Below are 11,021 nucleotides of genomic sequence, written 5' to 3'. Positions count from 1 at the left end.
GCCTTCAGGTATCTGATGGGTTGGCGAGCCTAGGTGGCAGTAACCTTCCATAGAGGCTGAAGTAGTTTTTGTTGAGAACTTGCAAGATATAGAATTTTTAAAATCGACACCATTCAATAGATCTCTTTCTCTTGAAAAAAAATCCACTGGATATTTAAAGAAAATTTCAATAAATCGCAGAAAATAAGCTTCCTGTAAAACACAGGGAAAGTTTTATATCTTTCCAGGTTCAAAAGTGACCGTAGCTGAGAAATATTTTCGAAAAAATCGTGTAGTGCAAAGTGCAAATAGTGCAAAGACTGATCTCTACTGTGTTCTGCCGACAGATGGCAAACCTACTTTGTTAGCGATTTACGAACTGCCAAAAATGAGAGTAAGAAATGCAAAATAACGAAGTTGTAACTTAAACTGCAAAAAACACAAAATCCTTTTAAGCTAGAAAATCAAGAAACGATCATTCTACAAGAAATAGTTTTTTTTTTCATCGCAGAAAATGTGAAAATGCTCCTTTCTGCATAGCTGCCACTATCCTATCGTACGAACCCGAAATGGTGGCTCGCGGAACTTTGGAGGCGTTTTGGATAAACGCTAAAAGTCCAAAAATGAACAGAAAGGAAGAGTGCTTAGCCGTGACCAAAGAGCTGGCTCTGTATCAAGACCTTTGCGGGTTTTGATCTACAGGGTCATATGTGGGTCGCATCATAATTAGTATTAGCGAACAATTCTATCACGCGAAGGTCCGCTGATATCACGGCAACGCGGCTACTCAGGTAAGCACCGCGACTTGGGCTCTTTTGGTTTTGGTTTTGAATGTAGGAACTTAGGGCATGATGACTTGTTCCGTATAAGGCATTTGAGAGGTAATTGAGAGGAAATGTGACAAATGATCTGACTTTCCAGGCTCTGACGACGCCGAAGCGCTAGCCCTAAATGAGTTTGTTAACAATCTTGGCTCTTGCCTAAATTTGACAATCGAGAAGAACCATATCCGCATATGACCAGCTTATGAAAACCACGACTATTGGTCAGCTACATCTGCTTTTCTACCGTATGCCTTAGAACGTACCTCTATGGAATGAACTAGCGTGATTTTGAACTTCGGAAAGTAAGTGATAATGATTGTCCCTGTTTTTTGTTTTGTTTTTTTCTTTTTTTCCGATTTCGCAACGTGTTTTTTTCGAGCAGGAGGATCTTTTTCGAATTTTCTAATGCTTCGATGTTTTGTTTGTATTAATATTTTCAATATTTATATTTTTGTTTTAGAGAAACTAAACTTACCATTGCCGAATATGTTGGAGCTGCCGCTACGACGGGGGCTGCACAAGTACCACGACTGGAGCAGAATCGGCAGCTACAACCTGGGCCGCAGCAGGCGCCGCAACTGGAGGGCTGGGAACCGCTGAGAAAAAGAGCCACGAGAAATTCCGTTGCTAGGTATGTGCATACTTTCTCATCCCTCTTTTAAAGGTAGCATACCACAAATCTATCGGTGAGGGAAGCCGCGGAGAAAGCTAGAGATAGGGTTGTAGGTTGTGGGCTCCGAGGAATTTTCGCACTCCTAGTCTCCCTAGTCCTCGTAAAAAAAGTGGCGTGCAAGACGCAAGACGATTTCAGTTTCAACGTGCCACCCGTGTGCACGCGCATCTGCGTGCGAGCAGTCGAAGATCAATGATACCTTCTCGCCAGCCTGGTCAAGTGAAGTTCAAGTTCAAGTTCAAGCTGCTGAGAATACCGGGTAATTCTACATAGAGAAGCGTTCTAACGGATCTCGTAGAAACTAATTCGATTCACTTTTTTTGCGGTTTTTTTTGCGAGGTGATTAGGAAAAATCACCAGCATCTATATGGATATGTTCGAAACTTGCATAGGATCCTAACTAAAGCATTTCATAGTTGAAATAAATACAAACTACGCTCCCAGCAAACTCACTCACTTTTAAAAATTAAAAAAAAAGTTTTAAAAATAAAGAAATTAGTATATACTTAAATATCTTTTCAAATCTACCTCTTAGTGAAAATAACAACGAAGGCTAGTGGAATGTAAAAGGGAATCATTGTTATGTGAATGACGATGCTGTGAAGTTCACATTCATACTGCCAGCATCACAAGATTTTCTTGGTGATTTTTGTGGACTATCAGATCCTTAATAGGTAAATAGGAAGTTGTCTGTTCAAGAGCCGCCCAATTTTTTTTCTTACTGCATGGTGTTGAAAACATTGTGAGGTGGTGTTGACGCTTCGAGAGGCTCCTTCATAGTAAGACTGTATTGTTTGTTGAAAAAAGAACAGGCGTTGCACGCTAGTGATAGTATATTAACGAAAATTGCAAGACCTTTCGCGTAATTTCTTTCTAGTAGCTTCCCACTGGCAGATGAGAGCAATTTTCAGCGTATGTTAGTTAAAAAAAAGTTACATTGTCTCGAATTGACTATAATTTGAATGTTTCACTACAGAATTAACGGACATGTTTCTTCACATTAGTTAGAAAAAAAATGGAGAGAAAACTGAGGAAAAAATCGTAATTGTGACGGGATTTACTTGTGTTTACTTCATTTGCGCTTTTCGGCTGGCGAGGCTTTTCCCCTATGGCTCGGATTTTACTCGGAAAACTCGTATTTCTTGCCATTTCAGTTACAACGCAACTAACTGCTGTTGCATTTCATTACAAAATTTTATGCACGGACGGAATATATCTGATGGTGGTATTTCATAGGTTATATATCACTGATTTCAAAAATCAAACTTGCATGACTACGACAACTTTCTCTGCGATTTTCCAGCCTCTTGTCATTGATTTTTTTAGTAGCTATACAGTGCGCACAAAAATCATAACGCCACCCACTAATTGACCTTTTTTTTGTAATTTGTAACTTGCCGTATTCATTGATCTTTCTCACTAGAGGGATCACAGCCGGTTAGTCGCGAGGCTACGTGGCGTGCCCCGGGTGGCAGATAGGAGGCTAATCGCGGACCAAAAGCGACCTTGCGCTCGCCTAGAGACGCGGGTGGATTCAAAGGATGGACTCCCTGTTTCTGCTGAGCCAGGACTGACTCATGACATCCTTGTATCCCGCACGTCAGTCCGGCCAAAAGCCTGCAATCAAGTCACTGGGAGGTGCAAGGGGGCGGTTTGGAGTCGCCTCCAACAAATAAACTCCACATGTCCACTCCTTGAGAACGGAAGTTCTCCCAAAACCTCATGGGACTAGAGGCTTGCAACCTGGGTTTTAAAATTTTTCTGCATGTCACAGTAATAAAAAAGAGTCTCCTGATTCCGGAGGAAAACCTGGTACAGTAGCGCCAGGAAGGACGGGGTTGCAGGAGTCATATAGGCTACCGAAACGGAAAAGGACTAGGATGACGATCTGTACTTATAATGCATGTACGCTTGCATCGGAATCTTTGTTGGAAGCAAGGAAGATTAAGAAGGCTTTCTCGGGACGGGGGGGGGGGGGTTTTTTCCCCCCCTCCCCCCCTTTTATAAAAGGGGGGAAGAACTGTTCTTAGGAACATGCGACAGAAGAGGAGTTGGCATTCTCGTCAACACGAGTATGACAAAGAACATCGACTCTTTCGAACAACTTACGACCCGAATCGGACGTCGCGGATGAGAAGATGTGGTCCAACACCAGCCTTGACTATGTTCGTCGCTTACCCTCCAACATCAAGCTACGAAGAAGAAGAAGTCGAAGCTTTCTATATGGACCTAGAGAAGTTCTTCCGAGAAGATCATGCCTTCTTCAAGGTCATAATTGGCGATTCCAACGCCAAAGTTGGCCCAAGAAGAACGCCTGAGGAACTTCACACCGGGACCCACGGCCTACAATGGAATGACCAGGGTGGAGAGGCTCTTCGAGCTCATCATGACGACCAAGACTATCCATGGGAGCTCGCAATTCCAGAAGCCCTCCTCTCTACGGTGGAGTCACCCGGTGGAGGGTACCGTAATGAAATAGACCACATCAAATCAATAAAAGGTTTTGCCTGAAGGATGTCGCTGTTGTACCAAAGTTCTATACGAGATCGGACCACCGCCTCTTCCGAGGAAGATTTTCCTTCACAAGGAGAGCAGAGAAAGCCGCTTAGTTCAGAGAGAGAAATCCCAGGACTACCATCAACTGGGATCTCTTCGTTACGTTAGCCGGCTTTTGAGAAGATTCAGCAATGAACAACATCGACGAGGAATATGACCGACTCGTTGAACACCTTCACGACTGCGCGAAGAAGGCTGAGAGTTTTAAAACCACCAAGAGACGTTTGTTCCTTGAAACTCTTGGGCTGATACGCCAGCGTGGAGCAGCACGAGCCGTAGGGAACCAAGAACTCACGTCCGAGCTCGCAAAGCTTTGCAGAGAGGCGATAAAGGAAGACCTTAAAGAGAGAAGAGCAGAAGTGCTGGCTGAAGCTACAGAGGCGGGAAAAAGCATCCGCTATGCCCGTCGAGACTTCGCTAGTCGCAAGACGAGGATGACTGCTCTCCGGAACCCGAAGGGAAAAACTATTGCATCGAGAAGGGGGATGGAGAAAATCATCTACGACTTCTACTCTGATCTCTTCGACAGCCATGGTCACTAGCCTCCTCACCATCTGAGGGAAGACGGACATGTCATTCCACAGGTTCTCCCGTCCGAAATACGACATGCTGTCATGTCGGTAAGAAATCGCACGGCACCTGGTCCCGGTCAGAATAAGACCAGAACACCTGAAGAACCTTCCACCAGTACTCATCAACACCCTAGCGAGGCTCTTTACACGTTACCTGTCGGAATGCAAGGTTCCTAAACAGTGGAAGACCAGCAAGACCGTGTTGTTGTATAAAAACAGAGATCCACTTGACCTCGGCAACTATCGCCCAATCTGCTTACTGTCCGTCATCTACAAGCTCTTTACAAAAGTGATCCTTAATAGGATTGAAAAAGTCTTGGATGAAAGACAGCCATGCGAGCAAGCAGGGTCTCGAAAAGGATTAAGCACGATTGACCACATTCACAGTTTCGAAAGTCATCGAGGTATCACGAGAATACAAGATGCCGCTCTGTCTCACCTTCATCGACTTGAAGAAGGCCTTCGACTCAGTTGAGACAGAAGCGGAGTTGAGTTGGACAACCAAGGCATCCCTACGCAGTACATAAAGGTACTTCGAGAGTTGTACAGTAACTTTACGACCGGAATTTCCCCATTCTACAAGAATATCATCGTTGACGTGAAGAGGGGGTCGAACAGGGTGATACAATCTCACCCAAAATATTCACAGCCACCCTCGAGAACGCAATGCGAAAGTTAGAATGGGACGACATGGGAGTGAAGATTGACGGTCGGCAGCTACACCATTTGCGCTTTGCTGATGACATCGTACTGATAACACCTAGCATCAGCCTAGCGGAACGAATGCTGACCGAATTCGACGAAACATGTGGATGCATCGGTCTTCAGCTGAATGTCCAAAAAACGATGTTCATGAGCGACGGATGGGGCTCGGATGCTCCATTCACGCTCAACGGAACGAACATATCCGAATGCACCAGCTACGTTTATCTGGGTCGGGAATTGAAAATGATGAACGACCTGACCCCCGAGCTGGGCAGAAAGAGACGAGCGGCTTGAGGAGCGTATTATAAGAGCATCGAGGATGTAGTGAAGAAGACCAAGAACACCCGGCTCCGTGCTCACCTCTTCAACACCACCGTACTTCTTGCTTCGGAAACCTGGGCATTTCGCAAGCAGGAAGAAAACGCGGTGAGCGTCACTGAACGCGCAATTGGGAGAGTGATGCTAGGAGTATCGCGTTTTACGCAAGTGAGGGATGGGATTCGAGGATCTCACCTACGTCAGCGATAGAAGATTGGAGAAGCCGCCGCGTTTTCCAAGGAAATTAGAATAAGGTGGGCCGGACACGTGATGCGCTTTAACGACAGCCGTTGGACCAGAGCCGTGAGCGACTGGGTTCTCCGCGATATTAAGCGCACTACAGGAAGACCGCCGACCCGATGGTCAGATTTCTTCACGAAGTCCTTCAAAAGAAAATTAAATGGAAGAATTACTGGCGCCCAATCGGCTAGTTCGACGATCAACGGGAGTCAAGGTGATCAAGGTGAACTTGCCGTATAGGCTACAACGACTACCAGGGTGTGCTGTTCGACAGTGTGGAATCCTTTTTTGTTCAATATTCGGGATGTTCTTACTGATTTCAACAAGATAACTCTGAAATTCATGTCAGTCGCTCAACAAAGGCCTGGTTTGCCTCGAGAAACATCGATGTTTTGGATTGGCCTGCTCGTTCACCCGACTTAAATCCGACCAAAAGCTGTGGGGATGGTTCGTGCGAAAAATCTACCATCATGGAAAGACTTCAGGAGCTTAAAACGGCCATTCTCAACGCCTGACAGTCGATTCCTGGAAGTATTCTAAGAACCTGTGCCGATTCAGGGCCTGGATGTTGTCGCAAACAAAGGAAAAACATTTAATTATTAATCACTGTTTTAATTGTAATCTTCTCCAATTTAATGTTACTTTTCTTTATTTTGAATGGCGGCGCTACCTTTTGTACGGTTACATTTTGACTGTTTTTAATTAATTGACTGTATCTTTTGTTTGCAGCGGTAAACTATTTCAAAACAAAGTTTTCTTAGCTAAGTTTGGTGGGCTTTCCGAATTACTTGCCCGTTTTTTCTATTATTTAAGCAAAGCAAAATATAAAAAAGGTCAATTAGTGGGTGGCGCTATGATTTTTGTGCACACTGTAGTCGAGTCAAAACGACACGAAGCTCGATGCATTTGCGTGAGCGGCTGCGTTTGATGCCGTACGGTGAAACTAGCGAATTTAGGATTTTGGACGTGGAACCATCGTGAATTGCAGCGATGGGTGGTGCTGAGAGAGGTTCCACCTCGATCACTGCACCGCTTCGAGCACACCCGCTTACGCAACTGCACCGAGCTCCATGACGTTTTGCCGCCCCTATATTTCATAACGCATTCCATGGAATACACAAGTTATTTCTAAACATTCTTACAAAAATTATTACTATTTTAATAAGATGTTGTCTATTTGTGTAAGAAAATGTGCAAAATTATTATACTTTCTGTGAAACCGGTTTAATGACGTCTTGAGTGTAGACATACACAAAAATGAAATTTTTATTGCAAATTTCAACGTTAATATAATTGATGACAATTTATTCGTGATATTGTTCAATATTTTCTCTATCATGTTTCTACTAAAATTTGCTTGCACCTTTTCGTTGTTCTTGTTCTTCGTTGTGCTTTTCGTTTAGTTAGCGTTTCGAAGGTTAATTGTTCGCGATGATTAGCTAACTAATACTGATAAACAATGCGGTTATAGAAAAGTTACTAATAATAATTTTTGTCGTAAAGTTTGTACGAATGGGAAAATAGACCGTCTTCATTTCTACGTCCATAGTTTACTTCGTATGGCGTCTCTTTGGAATCCATGTACTGTTGAGCATAATTTGATCGTGCATCCCAATCTGCATTTTTCACCACTTCAGGAGTTCGGAAGGGTTCAAGACGTGCTTCCTTTTGAGACTGCAAACGACAAACGAGGTTACGAGGTTTGTAAATCAAATTGCAGTGCTAAAATGAAATGCATCAGCTCGGTTTTGATGATGCTAGATCTGTTTTCGTTTGAATCTGCTTGCTTTGTGCTGAGGCTATCTGGAATTTTATAGCTACTTCATTTTTGTACAAATACTCTTGTACTTTTGCAGCTATTAATATTTTGAAGTTATTCGCTCAGAAATTTTCAAAGTTGCTTCTCAAATTACTACATTTCTGTCATTAACACTTCTGGACGATCCAGGACTTCTGCTGCCGTTAGTGTTGAAGGTTTCAACATACACATAACATTCAAAACTGAATCCCAGAGCAATGAATTTGAACTGCACAGACTATTTTGGTTAATTAACAAAAATTAATGGTTTTCTTGCAATCCAGATCACCACTTTTTTCATCCTCATGCTAAAATTGGTTCTTTCAGAGTTTGCCAAATGAAGTACAGGGGAGAAGCAATAAAAAATCGGTTAAAGGCAGCTTATCACAAAGTTGACAATGTGGGGCCTGCTGGCGCAACACAGGTTCTAGGTTACGAGTGTGAGGGTAGCCACGCTCAGTTTCCCCTAATCTTCCTGAAAAACTTGTTGTTCCTGTTTGTTTCTACGATGGTACGTTAGAGCGCGCCATCCTTGTGCACGCACCGCACCCACGCGCGAGCGGTCGAAAGTCAATGACATCGCTTCGCCGGCCTATTCAAGTAAAACAGATGAATGGACTGCTGAGGAAACCGGAGTGTGTAACAAGGATAACGCGTTCTGACGTACCTTGTAGGAATTAAGGACGGTTTCCACGCCATTTTTGAGAACGAATAGGAGAAAGTTAGCATAATCATTCCACACATACTCGTCATCTATAACCCGAACTCCATGTTGCCCCACAAGGATCCTAACATCGTCAATTTCCTGATATGCTGCCTCTAGGAGGTGGCGCTGTCTACTTTTAACTAAACTAGATTTTATCGATGCTAAAAGATTCACATAATTTCTAGCATACGAAGGATTCAGTGTTTCATGATTGAGAGTTGACTGAACTTTGTTGTATTGAAATATAAGAATGCTCACAAATTGAGGGTTTTGCTTTGACGCCTTCTGCACTGGAGTGGATTGCTGCTTAATTGCAGATGAAGCAGGTGAAACAACATCGGCTTGGTCAGCTATTTTCGATTGTTTTCGATCTATCACTAAGCAAGATTCCTTGAGTTTTTTCGTCTTCATTCCTTCCCGAGATGGCAATGGTGATTCTGACGATCTGTTATTCTTCCTACCAGATTCTGCTGGAGATGGTATGTTCTTTTCAGCAGAATGCAGAGTTTCTTTTGATTTCAATGGTTCTTTTGAAGTTTCTGCCGATCTGATAATTTTGGCGCCAGATTGTGCTGGAGAGGGTGTGCTCTTCTCACCGGAATGTGGGGATTCTTTTGACCTAGATGGTTTTTTTGTGGTGGTATGTTTGATTTTAATCGATTCTTGAATTTGTGGAGGAAGTGCGGTCAAATCTAATGGTGGAGGTTGAATGACCGAAAGTACAACTTCTGCGGTTCTGTCCACTACAAGTTCCTTTTCTGACGATTGTGTCACTTTGCACTGTTTTGGTTCTACGAGGGTTAACCAATAATCGATGAAATCTGATTCCGCTTCTTCATCCGCTCTGATATCTTCACTGCTCTTGTGAGTGTTCTCCCTTGAATGTGTCTTCTCTGCGCTTTTCTTTTTAGTCTTTTTCTTTTTCTCCGGAGATTCTTTTTTCATTTGCTCGTTGCTTTTGATAATTTCTTCGGATGATTTTCGACGTGGTTTTGATGGAATTTTCCGTCTTTCTCGTTTTGGTTTTGAGTCTTTCCTCCGTCGTATCTGTTCCTCTGACACGGGTAGATTTGATGATTCTCCTGAAGCTAGTGAAGGCCTTCCTTCTGGCGGCACTGGCGGCACGTTATCTGGCTCTGCTGTCTGAAATTGTCATATAAGGGATTCGTGTAGGTTTAGCACTTAACAGGCAAAAAATTTGTCGAGAAATTACTTTTTGCCAAGGTGCTTAAATATTATTGGGTCCTTGTATCTTTTAATTTTAAATCTTTGTTGTAGTCTGTTTCGAGAAGTTTCTGCAACTGTTAGTGGGTAATCAGACAATCAACGGCAATCTTTGGATGGAGCAACTGCAGAAGCTGGCCGATGCAGTGCGCGAAAAAGCCCAAAATGCCTCGAAGTCGCGCTGCTGCATGATGTCACAAAACTTCACACGGCAAAGGCGACGAGGCATTTTCTAGAGCTCTGACGACTTGTCCTATCGTTCCTATAGCCCTGACTTTGCCCCATGCAACTATCATCTGTTCCGGGTTCTGTAGCAGCATGTGCGCGCAAAAAAAAACTTTTAAAAACCGCGTTGACTTTAAAAACATGATCAACGACTTTCTATCGTCTCTTTCCCTCTCCTCCTGGAAGAAGGGCATTGAGACTTTGCCAATTAAGTGGCTAAATGTTGCTGATAATGATGGTGATAATGGTGGTTGCATTCTTAATCTCTTTTTGTACTACTGAAATAAATTTTTTCGAAAATATTCTCTCAAAAAGGGAAAAAAGATATGCAAAGACCCAATAATTTTCTTCTCCTCTTTTTCTCATCTTCTTCTCCTTTCCTCGCTAACAGCATGTTTACCATATTACTTTTATTTACTGTTTGGTTGACTCATTTATTTACTGGAACAGTCGTACTGACAAAAACTAATGGACGCTGATTTCATGCGCTGCATCATCTTGCTCTGCGTTCTGGCCAAGCTGTTCAAATTCACTTTATTCGCAGTCTTCGTAAAGTATAGATGAAATTTTTGCGACAATATAAGACTGTAGATATTTCTGAATTGCCTTCAAAATTTTTTTTCAAGATTTTGCGATTTCGCTGTAACATTTTATGATGATACATCATCCTGAAAAGTCGCACCTTAATATCTGCTTCATCTATCTGTGTGGTTTTCTCAAGCAGTTCTTCGCGTTTTTGTCTTCGGAAACAACACGGGAAGAGATATCGTAATATGCTCATCTAAATTTTAACGAAATTCTTCTTTCGCCGCAATTCTCCTGTGCATTGTACTAACAAACATATCGCCTACTTTGTTCAGTTTCCTTGTTCTGATGCCTGAGGTTTCCCGCTGAATTCAGGCAGGTCGTAAAGAAAAGAAGAAATTTCTAAAAGTGCGTCAAAGAAGAATGCGAACATGCTAAATTCAAAGATTTTCGCTGTTGCTTGAACTCACATCTTGATGCCACCGCTTCCTCAAAGAATGACCTCATACTTTCCTTAGTTGTTGTCGTAAACATCAGTGTTTTCATTCTTCAGTGGCTTCATTTATTCGCTCTCAAATCAAAGAAGCGGTTGATATAGGAAGCCATGATTTGATCAACGAGATAAAAAGACATTGTCAAATCCGTTGGGGAGTTCGTCTTAAGTTGGAGTTCGGTT

At 42.8% G+C, this 11,021-nt stretch overlaps 5 protein-coding genes across 6 annotated transcripts; 4 read left to right on the top strand and 1 right to left on the bottom strand.

The window, feature by feature from the left end:
• Nucleotides 1-548: 548 nt before the first annotated feature.
• On the top strand, nt 549-1,672 carry RB195_004969 (uncharacterized protein; the record flags this gene model as incomplete). The annotated part of the gene is made up of 4 exons (XM_064177214.1): nt 549-667; nt 1,085-1,105; nt 1,264-1,434; nt 1,615-1,672. 4 exons carry the CDS (start codon nt 549-551, stop codon nt 1,670-1,672), a joined length of 369 nt encoding a protein of 122 aa, XP_064034339.1.
• Nucleotides 1,673-3,510: 1,838 nt separating this feature from the next.
• RB195_004968 (uncharacterized protein) lies at nt 3,511-3,987 on the top strand (the record flags this gene model as incomplete). The annotated part of the gene is made up of 1 exon (XM_064177213.1): nt 3,511-3,987. One exon carries the CDS (start codon nt 3,511-3,513, stop codon nt 3,985-3,987), a length of 477 nt encoding a protein of 158 aa, XP_064034338.1.
• A 176-nt stretch (nt 3,988-4,163) lies between these two features.
• Nucleotides 4,164-4,574, top strand: RB195_004967 (uncharacterized protein; the record flags this gene model as incomplete). The annotated part of the gene is made up of 1 exon (XM_064177212.1): nt 4,164-4,574. One exon carries the CDS (start codon nt 4,164-4,166, stop codon nt 4,572-4,574), a length of 411 nt encoding a protein of 136 aa, XP_064034337.1.
• A 696-nt stretch (nt 4,575-5,270) lies between these two features.
• Nucleotides 5,271-5,603, top strand: RB195_004966 (uncharacterized protein; the record flags this gene model as incomplete). The annotated part of the gene is made up of 1 exon (XM_064177211.1): nt 5,271-5,603. One exon carries the CDS (start codon nt 5,271-5,273, stop codon nt 5,601-5,603), a length of 333 nt encoding a protein of 110 aa, XP_064034336.1.
• Nucleotides 5,604-7,346: 1,743 nt separating this feature from the next.
• On the bottom strand, nt 7,347-10,879 carry RB195_004965 (uncharacterized protein; the record flags this gene model as incomplete). 2 transcript variants are annotated; one of them, XM_064177210.1, is made up of 5 exons in its annotated part: nt 7,347-7,541; nt 8,630-9,514; nt 10,503-10,601; nt 10,672-10,697; nt 10,816-10,879. In XM_064177210.1, the coding sequence occupies 5 exons, from the start codon at nt 10,877-10,879 to the stop codon at nt 7,347-7,349; spliced, it is 1,269 nt and encodes a 422-aa protein (XP_064034334.1). The 2 variants fall into 2 exon arrangements, with proteins under 2 accessions (XP_064034334.1, XP_064034335.1); XM_064177209.1 differs by lacking the exons at nt 10,672-10,697; nt 10,816-10,879 and having other exon boundaries at nt 8,333-9,514.
• Between the last annotated feature and the right edge of the window lie 142 nt (nt 10,880-11,021).

The sequence above is a fragment of the Necator americanus genome, chromosome I (genome assembly GCF_031761385.1).
Source record: "Necator americanus strain Aroian chromosome I, whole genome shotgun sequence".
Classification (NCBI taxonomy): domain Eukaryota; kingdom Metazoa; phylum Nematoda; class Chromadorea; order Rhabditida; family Ancylostomatidae; genus Necator; species Necator americanus.
The sequence above is the reverse complement of the archived record's forward strand: the minus strand, read 5'-3'. Positions and strand labels throughout refer to the sequence as shown.